The sequence below is a fragment of the Anolis sagrei genome, chromosome Y (genome assembly GCF_037176765.1).
Source record: "Anolis sagrei isolate rAnoSag1 chromosome Y, rAnoSag1.mat, whole genome shotgun sequence".
NCBI classification, from domain to species: domain Eukaryota; kingdom Metazoa; phylum Chordata; class Lepidosauria; order Squamata; family Dactyloidae; genus Anolis; species Anolis sagrei.
This window is the reverse complement of record NC_090035.1, coordinates 36,253,913-36,275,401: the sequence shown is the minus strand read 5'-3', so window position 1 is coordinate 36,275,401 and position 21,489 is coordinate 36,253,913. Positions and strand designations below refer to the sequence as shown.

At 44.8% G+C, this 21,489-nt stretch overlaps 1 protein-coding gene and 1 pseudogene across 8 annotated transcripts in view; one reads left to right on the top strand and one right to left on the bottom strand.

The window, feature by feature from the left end:
- LOC137095594 (acid sphingomyelinase-like phosphodiesterase 3b) overlaps positions 1-6,802 on the top strand; it is a 36,450-nt pseudogene extending 29,648 nt beyond the window's left edge.
- Positions 6,803-12,903: 6,101 nt separating this feature from the next.
- LOC137095201 (eyes absent homolog 3-like) overlaps positions 12,904-21,489 on the bottom strand; it is a 129,547-nt gene continuing 120,961 nt past the window's right edge. For all 8 annotated transcript variants that reach the window (XM_067461590.1, XM_067461592.1, XM_067461594.1 and 5 more), the window contains 2 exons: positions 19,665-19,765; positions 12,904-16,749 (listed from right to left, as the gene is read on the bottom strand). In XM_067461590.1, the coding sequence (XP_067317691.1) occupies positions 16,669-16,749; positions 19,665-19,765 (182 nt within the window). In that variant the 3' untranslated portion in view covers positions 12,904-16,668. The remainder of the gene's footprint in view (positions 16,750-19,664; positions 19,766-21,489) is intronic.

The window sequence follows — 21,489 nt, the reverse complement described above, 5'->3', positions numbered from 1 at the left end:
CATGGAAAGGAGCATCCAAGAGGACAAGAAGTTGGGAAAGCAGATACCTGTTCAAAGAAGAAAGCGTGGAAGTGAATGAAGACAGCCTATTCCTAATGCTATCGGACCCAACCTCATGCAGATGCTCAGCCTTCAGAGCACCCTGTGAAGAGGGAAAAGGCCTGCCATAAAGAATTTCAAAAGGGCTCAACTTTAACCCACCCCAAGGAGCCGGCCTAACCCGAGTGAGAGCAAGAGGAAGGGCACCAAGCCAAGTCAAGTTCGCCTGCTGACAGATCTTAGCCATCTCTTGATGGTTTGGTTCATCCTCTCAACCTTGCCACTGGCCTCAGGATGCCAGCTGGTATGCAAGTCCCACTTGATCTGGAGGGCCTGGGCCACTTGCTGGGTGGTCTTGGAGATGAAAGAAGCTCCGTCGTCTGAGGAGATACATATGGGCAATCCGAAGTAAGGGATGATGCGGTTGAGGAGGGCCTGGCTTACTTCCTTGGCTGTGCAGGTGCAGCAGGCAAAGGCCTCTGGCCATCCACTGTAACAGTCTACAAAAACCAGCAAGTACTTGTACCTCTTACTGGATGGCAGTTCAGCAAAGTCCACCTGCCACACTTGCCCTGGTTGCAGTCCTGCCTTGAGATACCCCACTTCTGGCCTCTTCTGGATCTTTTGGTTGTTCTTCAGACACAAGAGGCATTGCTCAGATAGCGGGCCCAGATAGACCGCTGGGCCATGCAAGGACCGATGAAGAAAGTCCTGAGATGCTCCAGCATGGCATCATGACCCCAATGGGTGCTCTTGTGGAGGCGGAGGGCCACTTCACGCATAAGGGGATCAGTCAGCAGCTGACGGCCTTGGCCATCCTTCCACCAACCTTCTTCCTGTTTGAGACCTTTCCTCTTGGCAAACTCATCGTCCATAGCTCCATAGACAGGGAGGGTCGTCACGTTGGTATCTGGAATGAGGACCCCTTGGAAGGTGGGCTCTCGGTTGGCAGCTCCCTTGGCAGCAGCATCTGCCCTTTGATTCCCCTTAGCAGTGTCCTGGTCCCCTGTCTGGTGCCCTCTGCAGTGGATGACAGCAACTGCAGCTGGCTTGCAAACAACGTCCAAGAGTCTTAGGATCTCAGCCTGATGTTTGACAGGGCTGCTAGCTGTTGTCAGGAGCCCTCTCTCCTTCCAAATGGCTCCATGGGCATGAAGCACATTAAAAGCATGTGTAGATGTTGACAGTCTTTCCCTCAGCCAGCTCCAAGGCTCTGTTGAGGACGATGAGCTCCGCCTTCTGAGCAGAGGTGCCAGGAGAAAGTGGCTCTGCCTCTATGGTGTCCCATAGAGTGACTACCGCATATCCTGCTCTCCTCTCCCCATGGTGGATGCTGCTGCTGCCATCTGTGAAGTACTCTAGCTCTGCATATGGAAGGGGCTAGTTCTTGAGATCCGGCCGGATGGAGTAGACTTCCTCAATGGTGGCTATGCAGTCATGGGGCTCCTGGTCGTCTTCCTCCGTGTCCTTGATGGGCATCAAGGTGGCAGGGTTGAGGCAGTTGGTGGTGGCCAAGATGAGATCTCCCTGGTCGATGAGGAGGGCCTGGTAGTGAGTGAAGAGTAGACACATCATGCTGGCAATGAAGATCCACATAGTTAAAGCAATGGTATTCCCTGTAGTAACCTATGGATGAGAGTTGGACCATAAGGAAGGCTGAGTGAAGGAAGATGGACGCTTTTGAACTGTGGTACTAGAGGAAAATTCGGAGAGACCTTTGGACCACGAGAAGATCATACCAGTCCATACTCCAGGACTGCTCACTGGAGGGAAGGATATTAGAGGCAAAGATGAAGTACTTTGGCCACATAATGAGAAGACAGGAAAGCTTGGAGAAGACAATGATGCTGAGGAAATATGTAAGGAAAAAGGAAGAGGGCAAGATGGATGGATGGTATCCTTGAAGTGTCTGACTCAACCTTGAAGGAACTGGGGGTGGCAATGGCTGACAGGGAGTTCTGGCATGGGCTGGTCCATGAAGTCATGAAGAGTCGGAAGCGACTGATTGAATAAACAACAAAAATAAATAAATATGACGGCAGCCATAATACTTGTAAAATTTCTAGAACAGCTTTCAACAAAATAATAGTCATAAAAATAAAGGCCACAAATAAAAGCACAGTAGAAACAACAAAGCAGAGAAGGTTGATTGGATCCAGGGCAAGTGATCAGGGAGACATCTTATTTATTTATTTATTTACGACATATCTTTGTAGGAGTCCCCTCTATCTTGCTTGGTGGTAACAGCAATACATTGAATAGTGCTACAAGCAGGACGTGGCAACTGATTGTAATCGCATTTTGCTTTCCAAAAAGCCCAGTGTGTAGCCTTCAGCCATGCACAGAGTTCTAGGGCAGATTTGTTTTCTCATGGAAGACTCAAGCAATAGCCTTCTTTGTTCTCTGGTAGCTGGCCAAGTGCTGAATGTTGTTTCTAGTACTAGGGAACTGGGAGCCAAGTGCAGAGTTAAAACAACCATATAATGTAATGGAACAGGTGGAAAGAAATAAAACCCGCAACATCAATCAATGTTTAATTTCATTTGGCCTTTTCTTTCAGGTTCCTCTATCAGTGTTATGTTTTTAGCTCCAGCTGTAACACCCTGGAAAACAACCTTACCAGGTGTGCACAATGGAGCCAACAATCCTGGCATCCGTTTGTTCACATATGACCGTGACACCCTGCAAGTTAAGGTAGGGGGAGAATTTAAATCATTTGGGTTCTATGTGAGACCTAACAACATGGCCAGCAAACAATAGTATTCTGGCAGAAAACAGAATCCTTTATGTTTGGGGGGGGGGGGGATGACGAAACATATAAAATTAAGCACTGATATAGATAAAGTGATATGGAGCCTCGCCCTCTAATCCTAAAGAGTCAGTGTAGTGTAGTAGTTTGAGTGTTGGACTATGATTCTGGGAGAACAGGATTTGAATCCCTGCTTAGTTGTAGAAACACTTGGGTGATCTTGGGCAATCACACTCTCTCATTCTAAGAACAACAACAAACACTCCCTGAATGAATTTGCATAAAAAACCATGATAGCTTCCTCTTAGTGTCTCCCGGAGAAATCACTCAAAGGTACACATCAACAACAATCCTAACAATAGAATCCCTGCAGTCACCTGAAAGGAAATTCCTCTTCATACACTGCATATTTAAATATTAGAATTGATTATGTCCACCAATTTTGATGGTTTTCAAAAGGAATTAGATAACAGGCAATAAAACTACCTCATGACAGCAGTATCCTGCCTACAGGATCAGAGGCAGCATGCCTTTGAATGTCAATCAGTGGGGCAATGACTCACTGGCACTCCAGCTCTCTGAGTCCCTTGGGCTCAAGAGGGCGATGTAATGGAAGACATCGCCCTCTATATATATCTGTATATATTTCAGATTTCAATATTAATGTGATTTTACATAGGATTTGTACTACATTAGAACAGTAAAGCCAAATATCACTTAAGTAAAATAAACATTAAATATTAAATAACCAGAAAAAATAAGCTTCTTTCAACTGCAGAAGCTGTTTATTGAAGTCCAAAGCAATAGGGACAGAATACATAGAGCATAAAAAGGTCTGTTGCACCCCCAAATGGGGTTGCAAGGCTTTTATCACTTTGAGAGAGAATTAAAGACACATTCTCATTGGTCTACAGCAATCAGATGTAGGCAGGAAGGTACAAGTGGGATCTTAACAATGGCGCAACTATAGTCTATCTAGACAGTAAACTTTGTATCATTGTCAAATTCATGAGTGAATACGGATTCTGCCATAACCAAAACAATGCTATCCATGCTCAAGAAGGACCTATTAGGATGATAGAGTCATAGACTAATTGAGCTGGAAGAGACCACAAGGGTCATCCAGTCCATCCCCTGCCATGCAGGAAAAGCACAATCAAAGCACCTCCAATAGATGGCCATGTTTAAAAATCTCCAAAGGAGCTTCTGCTACACTCCAAGGCAGAGAGTTCCACTGCTGAACAGATCTTACAATCAGGAAGTTCAAGGGAACTCCACGTTCTGCAAAAATCCAGCCCAGCCTACCCGTGAGAACTTATCTCCTTATGAACCAGCTAGGAACTTAAGATCTTCTGGAGAAGCCCTGCTCTGGATCCTGCCTTCATTGCCTAGTGGGGATGAGAGACAGGGCCTTCTCAGTGGTGGCCCCTTGGCTATGGAATTCCCTCCCTAGGGATATTAGAATTCCCTCCCTTCCCTACTGACATTCTGAAAAAAAGTAAAAACCTGGCTCTTAGTACAAGCCTTTGGAAATGCAGCGTAATGGATGGACATAGAACCAGGAAAGAGTGGACATGAAATGGCTTAGACAATGCTTTTGGAAATTGAGTTAACAGGAAATCACTGGTGATTGTATGTTTTTAGCTATTTTTATATGGTTTTTATAATGTTTTTAATTGTGTTTTATGACAATTGTGGCATCAATGGTTGCCAGTTGAGTCGCCTTTGGGCTGACAAAGGTGGCATAGAAATCACATAAATAAATAAATAAATAAATAAATAAATAAATAAATAAATAAGCCACCTGTACTAAAAATGCCTTCAGGCTATGGGAAAGTGAATGACGGTTTTGGGAGATATATAAAAAAGTGTGGTGATGACTGAAATTGAAGTCTCCTAGGAAAGAGCACAGTTACACTGCAAAGGAGCCTTGCCCATTGTGACATTTTTGTTTCAGGTGCCTTTTGTAAATAAATGAAACCAGATGTTTTTGTTCTTACCATTTGTTGCTTTGCAATGTCTTTTATTGTCTTAGGATATGGTTATTCATTATTTAAACCTTACTCATGCTAGCCTGAGAGCCCCTGAATGGAAGAAAGAGCATGGCCTGACAGAAGACTTCCCGGTCTCAGATTGTTCTGTCCACTTTATGCACTTGCTACTGGAGAAGCTTGAGAAGGATGAAGAATACCTGCAGCGGTACTACAAGTATAACTCAGTTCAATACAATCTGACATACTGCGATGCCACGTGCTAGACTGACCATCTGTGTGCCATCCGGGAAGTAGATTTTGCAAAATATAGCCAATGCATTCAAGCTAGGAGTGCTGCAGCCTCCATGTTGGACCTTGTTTCATGTTATTCTATACTTGGACTCACGACTATAGGATTGTGGGGTGTCTTGGGCACACTGGGACATGAGTAGGATGGTGTAGTTTTCACTTGGGCACTGAATATTGGAGGGTAGCTCTAAACACCAGTATGCCAAGAATCTCTCATTTCTTGGTCTTCAAAAAACCCGAAGCATTGTTGTAGTGGAAGAGAGTTTGCAGGATTAATGTGCCAGGAGTGATTTGTTTGTAGGGAAGATTATGAAATTGCCACAGGCTTCCCTGTTTCCTTTGCATTGCAGTCAGATGGCTGGATTGTCCAAGCCAGTGTATTGCTGTGAGCTATTGAGGAATGTTCAGACTTGGATGAACAATTAAGAATCATAAACTTTGCAAAATATTTGCTTCTAATAAAGAAGCTCGTTCTATAGGCAATGACCACTTGTGCATTTATATGTAAGTCGGAACAGGTACATTTTTTAAGCATACCTCCAGATAGATAGATAGATAGATAGATAGATAGATAGATAGATAGAAACTTTGGATAGCATAGGGAAGGGTTAAGATGCCTGTGGTGTTGGTTTTGCTGTCAGAAGACATTACCTTACTTTCTGTTCCTGAGATAATTGGATTTTGAAAAAAAAATTGGCTTCTTATGAAAACAAGGATTGGTGAGAAAGCCTCAAAGGAGACATTCTTTTTCATGATAGCTCTTTCAGGAGTGAATTTCCCTTCCGAGGGATAGATTTCTCTCACTTCCTGTTTTCTCACCACTATCATATGTGAGTAGGATGTTTGTAACTTGAAGGACTGCCTATACTTTGAAAAATGCATTCAAATAGACTATGTCAGCCCCCTGACACTCAAGGAAATTTTCCCAGCCCTCATCCCCTTTGTTTGCAAGCACAAGGACCCTTGCCATAAGGAAAGAAAGAAAGAAGAAAGAAAAGGGATGAGCCACAAAATGCCATGGAACCATTGTAAGGCCCTCTCAGAGCCCTCTAGGTAAAGCTAAAGGTTTCCCCTTTACATTAAATCTCTGGAAGGGTGTTGTTCATCTCCATTTCTATGCCAAAGAGCCGGCATTCTCCATAGACATCTCCAAGGTTGTGTGGCCAGCATGGCTGCATGGAGCACTGTTACCATCCCATCTATTGATCTACTCACCTTGCATGTTTTCAAGCTGCTAGGTTGGCAGAAGCTAGGGCTAACAATGGGAGCTCATCCCGCTCCCTGGATTTGAACCGCTGACCTTTTGGTCAGCAAGTTCAGCAGCTCAGTATTTTAACTCACTGCGCCACCTCACAAGTAAGGGAGGGGAGGATGCAGAGCATGACCACTGCACTCTGCATCCAGTGAAGACCCAACAGACACGGCAGGTGCAACGAAACTGGCTTGGGCCATGCCCCTCAATTCCTAGCTGCCTACACAACAGCAGCAGATGTGCCCATCTTAAAGAAGTAATGGCCATTGTGTTTCCCTAGGAAACAATTATGTCAAGGAAAACAAAAAACTGACACACTTGCAGTGACAAATATGCAATCAAACATTTGACTCGATCACCAGCCAAAAGCAGACTCATACTTCCCATTGAAATACTGTTCAGTTGACACTGGTTAAAATTGACCTTCATTTTAGATATATTGCATTGTTCTTTCTACAAATAAAATATATGCAGCGTGCAGAGGAATTCATGTGTGGTTTTTCCAAAGTATAGTCTGGGGGACTCTGAACCAGCCCTCGAATTAAAAAGCATGAGGACCCCTGTTCTAGTCCTCAGGATGATTGGGGCCCCTTCTACACTGCCACATACTCTTGCATCTGAACCCAAATCATTAGTATTATCTGCATTGAACTGGGTTATACGGCAGGGTAGACTCATATAATCCCGTTCAAAGCAAATAATAACCTGGGATCAGATGCTGAGTTATATGTGAAAGGGTGGATCCCGAGCACAACCACTGTGCTCTGCATTTGATGAAGACGTAGAGCAGACTTGTTTTCTGTTTCCCTTGAAACTAGGATTCAGAGCAATGGGTTCAAATGACAGGAAAGGAGATTCAATTGAACATGACTGTATCAGTTGTTCAATAATGATAATAATAATAATAATAATAATAATAATAATAATCTTTATTTATATCCCGCCACCATCTCCCCAATGGGGACTCAGAGCGGCTTACATGAGGCCAAGCCCAAACAGAATATTACAATAAAATAAAACCGAAAACGCAAAAAATAAACAACAAACAACATAATAACATAAAACATATGAAAACATAGCAATATAAAATTACAATAGGCACAATCACAATGACAATAGGTAGGCTACATGCAACGATTAAAAGAGAGACAGATTAAAACTAATTAAAACTCAGGCGAGATAAGAGAGAGACAGATTATTTGCGGAGGACTCATTATAGTGGGGTTTGTGGAATCAGGCTTTCCCACAAAAGGGGGGGGGGAGACATATACTCTAATGACGAAACATTTGAGGCTAAACAATAGTGTGAGAATGTAAACCTATTCATCAAAAGCGCAGCGGAAGAACCAGGTTTTAAGGTCCTTTTTAAAGGTTTCTAAGGTAGGGGCTTTCCTAATTTCTCCAGGTAGTGAGTTCCAGAGGCGGAACTCTCTGTCCTGGCGTCTTGTGGAAGCTCCTTCCTTGGAAACTTTTAAAAAGAGGTTTGATGGCCATCTGCCGGGAGTGCTTTGATTGTGCTTTTCCTACATGGTAGAGGATTGGATTAGTTGGCCCCTATGGTCTCTTCCAACTCTTATGATCAGGGGCGGCTCAACCCATTACACAAAGTAAGCATTTGCAGTAAAGTTGATTTTGCCCAGGGGCGCTCTTGGGATGTATAGTTCACCTATAATCAGAGCATTCTGAACTCCACCAATGATGGAATTGAACCAAATATGGCATACAGAACTCCCACGATGAACAGAAAATATATATCAGTGATTGGTTGGGGGGGGGGGGGCATCAAAATACTGTTTGCTTACCATTGAAAATTACCTAGGGCCGCCTCTGCTTATGATTCTATAATTCTATGACAGGCATGGGCCAATTTGGCTCCTTTGGGCCAATTTGAGTCCTTTGGGACCTGAAGCTGTGAGGAATGGTGGGAGTTGAAGTCCAAAACACCTGGAGGGCCCAAGTTGGCCCAGGCCTGAGTTTTGTGGCTGAGGGGGGAAAGGAAAGGGCTTGAGGCTGTGGGGAATGGTGGGAGTTGAAGTCCAAAGCACCTGGAGGGCCCCAAGTCGGCCCAGGCCTGCTCAAGAATGTGGCAGCGTAGATCCAACCTAGCTCCCCCGGCCCTTCCTTCCCTCCCTTCCCTCGGCGAGAGCCATGGCCTGGTCTCCCCCGTTCCGCTCTTGGGACCTCCTCTGGTCCCTGTTGGGCGGCACAGCCTTCCTGGCGGACCTGGGCGTGGATGCCTGGGTGGCCATCCGCTTCTGGCAGGTGGGCCGCGCTTCCTGGGCTGGGTTGGTGCTGGGCCTAGCGGGCCTTTCCTCGCTAACCGTGCAGGCCTTCAGCTGGGCCTGGCGTAGGAGCGACGCGCCAGAGTTGCGGTGAGGGCTGCCCTCAGGCCCGGCCTGGCTGGCCTTGCACGTCCTGCAGCTGGGCTACCTATATAGGTAAGCATGAGGAGGAGCTGGGCCCTTGTCAAATAATATACTGTGGCCAGATTTGAGAACACAAAAATGCTGGACCACACCAACCACCACCATGTTGTTATCGAGCTCTTTTGTGGGGCCCTCCCAGCAAGGGAGATCCCTATAGACCGCTAATGGGGTCTTTTGACCTCGGTGAGCAGCCAGCGAAAGCCAATCCAAAGCGCAAAATATTGAGAATTAATCTCACCAGAGGCTGAAGAGGTATCCAGTGACCGAAGCGTTTATTTCTGCGATTCAGCTGAAAAGGATGCGATTGTAGTGATAGTTCACATACAAGCATACATTCACAGAAGTTACAGGCATTTTTATATTGTCAGAACAAAGGAAAAACAGTTTGAAACTTCCGCCCGCCTTCCTTCAGCTGGCTTTGCCCTGATTGGCTGGCCCTGGAACAGCTGGGAGGAGGCTTGGCTGCATGTCCCGCCTCTCAACCAACCAGCGGGCGCTGCTGCCTCCAGGGGGCCAATTGGAGCCTTCCTAGCGCCTCCGAAGATGGTCCAATCAGCAGCCAGGAGGCGGGACTCAGCTTGACAGCTCAGGGGAGGCGGGACACCCAGGAGGCGTCCACCAGCTGATTGCTGAGCCTTTGTTTGTCAACGGGGTGACAGACAGAAGAAACAAGAGAGTTTCCTGGTCTGTTGATGAGATCTGGAGGAAATATGAAAAGGGGCTGATGATGGTATTTGGATCTCAAAACTCTGTAAACAGGTGAGCCCTGTAAACAAAGGAGCTGCACAAATACCAAAGGTTGAGTTAATCATCCTTTTACCGGAGTTTCTGTTGACTTATCTCTCAGTCCATTGTCTGCTCTGAAAATGAACCTCAAGATAAGATCAACTGCGGCCATGCAGATGCAAATATGGATTTACCTTTGAGGAAATAGGATTTCCTCTTGACAGTAACCTCAGGTCACATTCCCTTTTGGGGCAAGGTTCAGAGGGAGAAAAGGTGGGGAGGAGGGTCAGGGTACATTTCATATGATTGATTTCCATTTTATACATCTCACCATGCTTCATATCCTTTATATATTCCATAAATGAATCCCCATCCCCAACCCAGCAAAGTTTATTAAAGACAACAATAATAAATGTATTTCATTCTTGTTGGAATCATAGTCTCCTTGGTGAAGGCGCATGTAGGCTGAGGCTGCTTGTCCCTCCAAGCTAGCCTGGTCTGAGGTTTGTGTCCAAAAGTGTGGCTGAAAACAGTCCGGGATGTGGAGCAGAAAGTCAATAGGAGAGGGCAAGCAAGAGAGTTCAAAGGGGGGCTTCCGGGTTGGGATCTGTGAAGCAGTGTCCTTTGGGAAACTACATTTCCCTGATCAGGGGCCAGGGTCCAGTGCACAAGCCAGAGAATTCACAGAGAGGAAACAGGAACCCAGTTATGTGTGATGGGTCAGGAAGCAACAGAATCCATTGTCCGGCCCTTGGCGAACTACAAATACTTGGGGGGGGGGGGGAAGATGCTCCGCATCAATGTCAGACTACACAGAGAAGCCATTGATATCCACAAGCTTGTGGACAATTTCAGCAGAAAGGAAGAAACCATGAAAATGAACAAAACCTGGCTACCAGTAGTAAAACAACAACAACAAAAACCCCTCCAAAATCGGGACAATAAATAAAAGACAACACTCAGAAAACGGGAACTCCAGACAGGAAAAAATCAGGGCCAGCTAATAATCTCTTAACAAAGAATCCCCCCCCCCCCCGGCAGCAATCAGCCAGGCCTTGAAACTGCAGGTCATTAAATGCTAATCAAGGTGGTCAATTGCAACATTCACACCTCAAGCAGACAAGTCTGTCTCCCACTCTGGACATTCCACAGATATATAAACCTTACTTGCCTAGTTTCCAACAGACCTCACATCTTCTGAGGACGCCTGCCATAGATGTCGGCGAAACATCAGGAGAGAATGCTTCTGGAACATGGCCACACAGCCCGGAAAACTCACAGCAGCCCAATATAAGAGCTGCTTGAGAGCGGAATATGCTGCCTGTGTGTGTGGTGGAAGCTCCCTTTTTGGAGGCTTTTAAGCAGAGGCCAGATGGCCATCTGTGTAGAATTTGATTTATTTATTTATTTCCTATCTTTATACTCCACCCTTCTTCCCCCGAAGGGGGACTCAGGGTGGCCTAACAAAAGTATCATACAATACATATCATAAAAACAACCACAGTATAATCAAAATCTTAAAAATATTGAAACAACAATTAAAACAATTAATTAAGACACATCCATTAAAATCCAAATCCAAAAAGCAGTCCAGGTCAATTCATTGCTATAATTTGTGTGATCTTCTTCCACTTGCTGCTCACTGATCACACGATTGGTCCGATAACCAGGTCTTGATTTTCCTTTTGAAAGACTAGAGGGAGGTAGCCAATCTGAGATCTCTAGGGAGGGCGTTCTATAGGTGGGGGGGCACTGCTGAGAAGGCCCTGTCTCTCGTCCCCATCACCCGCGTTTGCGATAGTGGTGGGATTGAGAGCAGGGCCTTTCCTAAAATATCTTAAACTTTGTGATGGTTCATGACAGGAGATACGTTTGGACAGGTAGTCTGGGCCAGAACCGTTTATGGCTTTAAAGGTTAAAACCAGCAGTTTGAATTGTGCTCGGAAGCTGATCAGTAACCAGTGGAGTTGGTGTAACAAAGGAGTTGTATGTTCCCTGTACATCGCTCCAGTGAGCAATCTGGCTGCCAACCGTTGGACTAGTTGAAGCTTCCGGACAGTCTTCAAAGGCAGCCCCATGTAGTGTGCGTTGCAGTAGTCTACTCGGGATGTAACGAGTGTGGACCACCATGGCCAAGTCAGACTTCTCAAGGAACGAGCGCAGCTGGTGCACAAATTACCGCTAGAAGGGTGCTTCTTTTGTATGCTTCTGCATAGCAGGGAGTTGGACAGTAAATGACTTTGTGGTCTCTTCCAACTCTAATAATAATAGCCATATTTTTATTTCTGATCCTCCTATTCTTATGGTTCGAGTCAGGTTGCAACATAATTAAAACTCATAATCAGTATGAACATGCTATAAAATGCACAGGATTCCCACAGGCAGCAACCAGCCAGGGTTTGACCCTGCAAGGTAATTAAATGCTAATTAAGGAGGCCAGTTGCAACATTCACACCTACTTCAAGCAGACAAGGGGTCTTTCTCCCACCCTGGACATTTCACAGATATATAAACCTAGACTGCAGCCTCAGCTAGATGACAGAGGGGTTAAGCAAAGCTTGACTCCTCATTTTGAGGCCTTTTAGCAAAGTATACTGATGATTGGGTTGTTGTAGGGTTTTTTGGGCTATATGGCCATGTTCTAAAGGCATTTTCTCCTGATGTTTTGCCTGCATCTATGGCAAGCCTCCTCAGAGGTAGTGAGGTCTGTTGGAACTAGGAAAAAGGGTTTATATATCTGTGGAATGACGAGGGTGGGACAAAGGACTCTTGTCTGCTGGAGCCAAGTGTGAATGTTTCAACTGATCGCCTTGATTAGCATTTGCTTGCCAAGCAATGCCTGGAGCAATCCTTTGTTGAGAGGTGATTAGATATCCTTGTTTGTTTCCTCTCTGTTGTTGTGCTGTTCTAATTTTGGAGTTTGTTTTAATACTGGTAGCCAGATTTTGTTCATTTTCATGGTTTTCTCCTTTCGGTTGAAATTGTCCACATGCTTGTGGATTTCAATGGCTTCTCTGTGTAGTCTGACATGGTAGCTGTTAGAGTGGTCCAGCATTTCTGTGTTCTCAAATAATATGCTGTGTCCAGGTTGGTTCATCAGGTGCTCTGCTATGGCAGACTTCTCTGGTTGAAGTAGTCTGCAGTGCCTTTCATGTTCCTTGATTCGTATTTGGGCGCTGCGTTTGGTGGTCCCTATGTAGACTTGTCCACAGCTGCATGGTATCCGGTAGACTCCCGCAGAAGCGGGAGGATCTACAGACCCACCAAGAAAATCCAACAAATGCTCCAGGTGTTTTGGACTTCAACTCTCACAATTTCTAACAGATAATTGTGGAAGTTGAAATCCAAAACACCTGGAGGGCCGAAGTTTGCCCATGTCTGCATTAGAATAAAACGAGCTGATGAATGGTAATTAACACAGCAACCAAGTGTCAGTCAGTCAGTCAGTAGCCTTTATTTCGGTCAACAAACCATCGGCTAAGTCAAGTGAAAGTAGAATGATGAAATACAACAATAAACAATTAATAACATCACATTTGGCTTATAATGAATAAAAACAAGTATCACCATTCACTATCGGATGAATGGCTGTCTATATAATCTAAAACAGGAACTGACTGCAAGTTAATAATGTCTCCCGAGTACTCTTTGTTACACTCAGCCTTTACAGGTTATTCATGAAGCACTTGCGGCTTTTTGCCACTGCAAACAGAAATTTGGCCACCTGTTCCGTTACCCTTTTATCAAGATCAGACAGTAAATAAGTGCAGTACCAACTTAGGGATCTTCCTGGCCACTTGGTGAGTAGAGGGGATATTAACTTTAGTCTATCCTTGTAAATTGTGCAAATAAAAAGTACATGTGTTACAGTTTCAATTTTACCCTCCCCGCATGGGCAAACTCTGTGTTCGTAATCAGTCCCTTTGTATCTGCCCTCTAGTATGGCTGATTTGAGGGCATTGAATCTGGCCCAACTGAAAGCAAGGCGAAATTTTGGGATGTTTAAATATTCTAAGTATTTGGCACCTCCCAAAGGATTAAATGTTAGGCCTAAACTCAATGGAGAGCATGTGGAGCGCGCCAGAGTCATTGAGTCCTGTTTGTCTATGTCACTGATCCGTTCTGCTAAGATCTGCATTAACTTTTTATGCTCAAAACTGCTCAATATATTCTCTGAGAGGCCCATCTGCCCGAGTTTCTGATTTAGCGCTTTGATTCGGTGGAATTTAAAGAGGTCTTTTTGAATCAGATATGTATATCCCGCTTCAGGCCCTTTGTGCACCCTCTCCATCCGGTATCCTAGGGCCCTTCTCCAAGCCAGTGATTCAAGTGAGGCTGTTCCTGATTCCAGTCTTAAAACAGCAGATGGAACACAACTGGGGACAGCAAACAGTTTTCTAAGAAACCCTGATTGAACTTGTTCTACTTTAGATGTGAAGCCTGTGATCCATACCGGAATTGCGTATAATAATTGGGCTGTTACCTTTGCTTGGAAGAACTTTGTTGCTGCTGGTATATACTGGCCATCTTTGGTGTAAAAAAAGCAAATTATTGCTTTACTACTGGATAGGGCATTTTGAACTGCCATTTTTAGGTGGCATCCCCAGGAACCTGAGGCTTGAAAGGTAACCCCTAGATATTTAAAACTGGAAGCTTGTTCAATTAAGTTCTTTCCTATGAACCAGTTATGCCTGGCTCGCTTCTTTGAGAAGACCATGATTTTGGTTTTATTATAGTTTATTTTTAGCTGGTTTTTCTCACAGTATTGGTAGAATGCACTCAGCACTCGCTTGAGTCCTACCTTGGTGTAAGTTATGAGGGCAGCATCATCTGCATATAACAATAACGGTATATTGGTGGATGAGATTTTAGGGGGATGTCCATTTGGTAGTGAGACATGGGTGGCTAGGTTGTTCAGGAATAGGTTAAACAGAATAGGGGCCAGGATGCACCCCTGGCGCACCCCCCTATTTACTGCTATTGGTTTTGAGAGGTTGCCTTGTACTCCACATCTTATTTGTGTTGAAATGTTTGAATATAAGCTCTTAATTAACCAGAACAATCTTTTGTCAATTGTGGTCTTCTGTAGTTTTTGCCATAGTATATTTCTTGGAATAGAATCGAAGGCAGCCTTTAGATCTATAAACGCGGTAAATAGTCCTTTGTAGGGAGGGGCTTGGTATTTTTCTACTAGGTGGCTTAACACGATACAATGGTCTATGGTAGACCTCCCTTTTCTAAAGCCTGCCTGTTCCTCACCTATTACTTTTTCTGAGTCTAACCAGTCTAGAAGTTTGCTATATAAATGGCGAGCATAAAGTTTGCCCACCACCGAGAGTAAAGTGCAGTAGGCAAAAGCTCTACTAATTTCAAAATTCTTTATGAAAACCTAAGAGAAATAAAATCAGAGATAAAAGCCGGGGCATCCTTTATTAAAGTCAACAGGAAACAAAAGTACCATCACCTGAGGATCTGAGGCAAAATTTACATACATCAGAAAAAGACAGCATCTGAGGACAAAAAAAACAAAACAAAACAAAACCCTACCCTTCACAAATAGGGCCAATGGTGTTTCCAAAAACAGTTTCTTCCACCTCCACTGGCTCTGCTTACTGAAAACATTTCAGAAAAAAATGCATAATTAAAGTTAACTATGAAAATGGATTGGCAACCGCTGTCTCCACAGCCTGTGACATTTCCAGGCCGAAACTTAGGATGGAAGTTAAGGCACAGAGTTGACTCCAAAGTGAAGCACAGCGTGTCGCAAAGAGGGAGAATCCAAAGAAAGAGCAACAGAGTGCTTTCAGTGTGAAAATGTCAGGAAACAAGGCAGTTTTGTGGTTCTCTGTACATGAAAAAAGCCAATTTTTCCCCTCTTTTGTACGCATCTCTGTCCAGAATCCAGGCCTCCAGCACATGCTATGCCCCCATGAAAAAAAGAAGCTGAAAAAAAGCAAGCTGAAACTTCAGATGTGTTCTTTGAAGATTAGGACATTCCCACCACCTAGCTACTTTTTTTTAGCATATTATCTGTATTATGTATTGTCGAAGGCTTTCATGGCCGGAATCACTGGGTTGTTGTAGGTTTTTCGGGCTATATGGCCATGTTCTAGAAGCATTCTCTCCTGATGTTTCGCTGAGGATGCTTATCACAGATGCAGATGAAACGTCAGGAGAAAATGCTTCTAGAACATGGCCATACAGCCTGAAAAACCTACAACAACCTATCTGTATTGTGCAAGTGAGAAGAGTAATGCCTGCTTCCCCTTTCCACTAGGTCAGTGGTTGAACCTGCCACAGTGACAAGTCCAAACACTAGTCTAACATCCAAACATCCAGGCGTCCCCTGGGCAATGTCCTTGCAGACGGCCAATTCTCTCTCACCAGAAGCCACTTGCAGTTTCTCAAGTCGCTCCTGACACGAATAAAAATAAAAATGCCAAAATGTTATGTTGTGCCTTAAGAGAGGAGCTTTTATTTCTCCTTGACTTATGCAAGCATGCTAGTGAAGAGGATGATGAAATCAGGATGCCATTAGGCAACACACTCTTCCTTCTCAGGTCATTTGGTATTGAAATGCTCTGCTGCAACATACTGAGGGAGTTGGTGAAATGAGAAGCTTGAGAGAAAGGCACACAAAACAGCCACCCCTCCCCCCTTGTTGTCAAAGATAAAAAACTGGGTATATTCAGTGTCCCACAGACTGATAGATTTTGCCACGTTTCCCTAAAAAATTGAAATCTTTTTTTTATGGCTTTGCAAAAATAAGCAAGGTTTCCCTGGATCCTGTTCTGGAAAAAACAACAACCCACCAATTAATTTCCTTCTATATATGAAAGCTCGAGAGAGATGTAAAGGTGACATTACAAAAAATTATTGCTCTCCCCCACTTTGACAATAATTCCATAAATGGCTGCACAGTGAGAGAGGTCTTTCTTGCTGGAAATTTTTCCACCTGTGATGCTATGTTGAGTCTAAAAAAAAATCCCCTTCTCCAAAGCCCAGAGGACATAATTGGAGCACCTGAATGACTTATCAAGGCTCTCCAGCAATTCTCCTGGGAGTGCGATGGGGTGCTTTCTGCTATATACTTCTGTCAGTACAATTCTCTTGTCTGGACAAAAAAAGAAGTCCCACAAAAAGGATCAAGTGGCTCATTGGGGAGCTGTGACAATCTGCCTTTCCCTTGGCTCTTCACAGAAAGTCCAGTTCGAGGGCCTGGTGGAGGGACAGCAGATCAGCATGGTTCGCAATTCTCCAAAACGGCATGCTGTGCTGCAAGCCAGAGAAACCACATTATGTTATTTCCTTCCTCTTCTTTGATACATTGAAGACAGCTACATACATACAAGGTTTCCTTTTTCTCCCAGCAGAAATTTTGTGATTAGCTTAAACCAGTATTTCTCAAGCTTCCCAATGTTGTGACCCCTTAATACAGTTCCTCATGTTGTGGTGACCTTCAACCATAAAATTATTTTCATTGCTACTTCATAACTGTAATTTTGGTACTCTTATGAATTGTAATGTAAATATCTGATATGCAGGATGTATTTTCATTCACTGGACCAAATTTGGAACAAATTGATTTTGTCATTTGGGAGTTGTAGTTGCTGGAATTTATAGTTCACCTATAATCAAAGAGCATTCTGACCTCCACCAATGTTGGAATTGAACCAAACTTGGCACACAGAACTCCCAAGATCAACAGAAGTATCTGGTGGACATCACCCTTGAGTTTGGGAGTTATAGTTCACCTATATCCAGAGAGCACTGTGGACTCAAACTATGAGGAATCAGGACCAAACTTGGCACGGATACTCAATATGCCCAAATGTGAACACAATGGTGGAATTTGGGAAAAATAGACCTTAACATTTGGGAGTTTTAGTTGCTGGGATTTATAGTTCACCTACAAATAAAGAGCATTCTGAACCCCATCAAAGATAGAATTGGGCCAAACTTCCCACCCAGAAGCCCCATACCTTGAAGGGACTCGCTAGTGTGAGTCCCTCCAGTCTTTCCTGTTACCCCTTGCCTGCACATGTGCATCATGCTGCCATGTGCCAAACATGCCTGCTCTCACCTCCCCACTTGGAGTTTCAGAAACAGACCCCCCCCCCCCCCCCCGGCTGAGAGGCCAGCTGAGAGACCGGCCAATCACAGTGGAGGAGGGCTTTTGGTGGGAGGATTAGCCATCTTTTCCAAAAAGGAAGAGAAGGACAAGTGGAGAGATCTTCAGCCTTCTCTGCCAAAGGAGTTCCTAAGACCATTAGAAATACATGTTTTCTGATGGTCTGTGGTAACCCCTGTGAACCAGCAGGTCTCTCCCCTGCTGAAGAAACCAGATTTAGATTGTTCGGTTCCCTCCAGTTACCGCCCAGTTTCGAATCTCTCGTTCCTGGGCAAGGTGATTGAGAGGGCAGAGCGGAGCAGTTGCAGCAATTCCTAGATGACACAGCCGGACTAGATCCCTTCCAGTCCGGCTTCCGTGCAGGGCACGGGGCAGAGACTGTGCTGGTCTCCATCACAGATAACCTTCAATGCCAGCTTGACCCGGGCGGGTCTGCGCTGCTTGTGTTATTGGATCTCACAGCAGCATTTGACACAGTCGACCACAATCTTTTGCTGCTGTTAGAGTCAGGGGGACAACTTTAAATTGGCTGTCCTTTCTTCACAACCGTGGACAGCGAGTGGAGAGGGGAGGCCTGGTCTCTGAGAGGTCCCCTCTATCTTGTGGAGTTCCTCAGGGGGCCATTCTCTCCCCTCTGTTGTTTAACATTTATATGCAACCATTTGCTCAGCTGGTTCGAGGTGTTGGGCTTGAGTGTTACCAGTACGCTGATGACACTCAGCTGGTGCTGAGATTGGAGGGCAGACTGGACTCTGTACCCCATTATTTTCATAAGTGCCTTGAGGCCGTTACTGTATGGCTGCATGCCAGCAGGTTGAGCATGAATCCAGCAAAGACGGAGATCCTATGGCTGGGTCAACCGGGCAGTGGGGATATCCAGCTGCCTACCCTGGATGGCGAGGCACTACCCCCTTCATCCTTGGTAAAGAGTCTGGGAGTCCTTTTGGACCCTCTGCTGACGATTGAGGCCCAGGTCTCCGCCGTTAGCAGAACTGCCTTTTTTCATCTGTGGCAGGCTAGACGGCTGGCCCCCTACTTGTCCAGGGTCGACCTAGCTACGGTGATCCAGGCTATGGTCATCTCAAGACTGGACTACTGTAATGCCCTCTACATTGGCCTTCCTCTGTCAGTGATCCGAAAGCTCAAGTTGGTACTAAATGAAGCTGCTTGGCTTCATGATGAGATGCCACATAACACCAATCTTACTATAGCTGCATTGGTTACCAATTGAGCACTGGATCACTTTAAAAATGATGGTACTCACCTTTAAGGCTTTGCATGGTCTGGGGCCGATGTACCTGAGGGACCGCCTCACCCCCTACCAACCCCAGAGATCCCTCCGTTCTGAAGACCAAGATTTATTGGAAATTCCCAATGTCAAGACCTTGCTTCTAACAGCAACCAGGCACGGAGCCTTTACAGCAGTGGCACCATCACTCTGGAATACTCTGCCACCTGAAGTCCGTGCCTTGCAGGACTTATCAGCTTTCCACAGGGCATGTAAGACATATCTGTTTCGACAGGCCTTTGATCTTTGATATTGCTGTTTTTAAATTGTTTTAAAATTGTGTTAGATTTTAGCCTGTTCTTGTAAGCCGCTCCGAGCCCCAGGGGAGTGGCGGTATATAAGTTTGAATAATAAATAAATGAAATAAAAACCCCTCCAACCCCCCACCCCCGGGGTCCCGACCCCCAGGTTGAGCAATGCTGGGTTAAACTAAAAAAATATGACAACTCATCCACAGACACCTCCAAGGTCACATGACCTTGGAGGTGTCTAGGGACAACGCCAGCTCTTCAGCTTAGAGATAAGCATCACTTCCCAGAATTGGATACGACTAGATTTAATGTCAGTGGAAACCTTTACCTTTATGTGACATCCCAGCTTGCCCAGACACACTGAGAAATGAAATACATTAGCAAAACAAAACGTCATTGTGCACCTCAAAGCACTGGCTGTGGGAAACAAGACAATGTTTCATAAAGGGGAGACAATAGATTACACATGGAAATGTAAATATAACACACTACTTCTCAGGAAAAGAAGTGCCACAGTTACCTGCTTGGCTGCCATCTCTTCATCGCGTCCATCACCAATCACCACATATGTGACTTTCTTCCCAAATCGAGAAACAATCCTTTCAAAACAGCTCTCTTTGCCTGCCAAGAAAACATATGCACCATGTTACGTAAGCTCCACTGGCTGCCAGTCTGCTACCGAGCACAATTCAAAGTGCTGGCTTCGGCCTATAAAGCCCTAAACCAGTGTTTCTCAACCTTTCCAATGCCGTGACCCCTTAATACAGTTCTTCATGTTGTGGTGACTCCCAACCATAAAATTATTTTCGTTGCTACTTCACAACTGTAATTTTGCTACTGTTATGAATCATCATATAAATATCTGATATGCAGGATGTATTTATTTATTTATTTTACTTTATTTATATACCGTTTTTCTCAGCCCTCAGGCAACTCAAAGCGGTGAACAACATCGATACAAAACATCACGAGACAAGTATAGGGCAATTAAAAACAATTGTAATATAAATAATTAAACATCAGTATAACAATCATTAGCACCTCAACAGTAAAATCAGAATCCAGTCTCATCATCCAGTATTCCGTATTCCTATGTTCAATTACACTGTTTAATCAAATGCTTGTTCGAACAGCCAGGTCTTCACTTTCCTCCAAAACGCCAGCAGGGTGGGGGCCGATCTGATATCTGCAGCCAGGGCATTCCACAGCCAAGGGGCCACCACTGAGAAGGCCCTGTCTCTCGTCTCCGCCAAGGGCGCCTGTGATGCAGGCGGGACTGAGAGCAGGGCCTCCCCAGATGATCTTAATGTCCTAGTCAGTTCGGGAGCATACAACCCCCCTGTTGCGCCAATTCCACTGGCTACCGATCTGCTACCGGGCTCAATTCAAAGTGCTGGCGTTGGCCTTTAAAGCCCTAAATGGTTCCGGCCCAAGTTACCTATCTGACCGCATCTCTGCCTATGAACCCACCAGGACTTTGAGATCTTCCAGGGAGACCCTGCTCTCGATCCCGCCTGCTTCTCAAGCTCGGCCGGCGGGGACGAGAGATAAGGCCTTCTCGGTGGTGGCTCCTCGGCTGTGGAACGCCCTTCCTATGGACATTAGACTAGCACCATCTCTAACGGTATTCCGCAAAAAGGTGAAGACCTGGCTGTTTGAGCAGGCGTTCGAATAATTAGTGCAATGATTGGTTAACGAACACTGGAATGGAACAATGGATGACGAATCTGGAACTTTTGTTGACGAGACAACAGTGAATGGGTATTGTAGTAACTGTTTATTAATTGTGTAATGTGTTAGGTTGTTAACTGTTTCTATACTGTAGCACTGAATTTTTGCTGTTCGTATTTGTTGTGAACCACTATGAGTTGCCTTCGGGCTGAGAACAGCGGTATATAAGTAAGGTAAATAAATAAATAAATAAAAAATAAAAATGCGATATGCTCAAATTTGAATACCGATGGTGTTGGAGGGGGGGATAATTGATTTTGTCATTTGGGAGTTGTATAGTTGGGATTCATAGTTAGCCTACAATCAAAGAGCATTCTGACTTCCACCAATGAGGGAACTGAACCAAACTTGGCACACAGAACTCTCATGACCAAGATAAAATACTGGAAGGGTTTGGTGAACATTGACCATGAGTTTTTGAGTTTTAGTTCACCTACATCCAGAGAGCATTATGGACTCAAGCAATGATGGATCTGGACCAAACTTGGCATGGATACTGAATATGCCCAAATGTGAACCCTGGTGGAGTTTGGGGGGTAATAGACCTTGACATTTAGGAGTTGTAGTTGCTAGGATTTATAGTTCACCTACAATCAATGAGCATTTTGAACCTC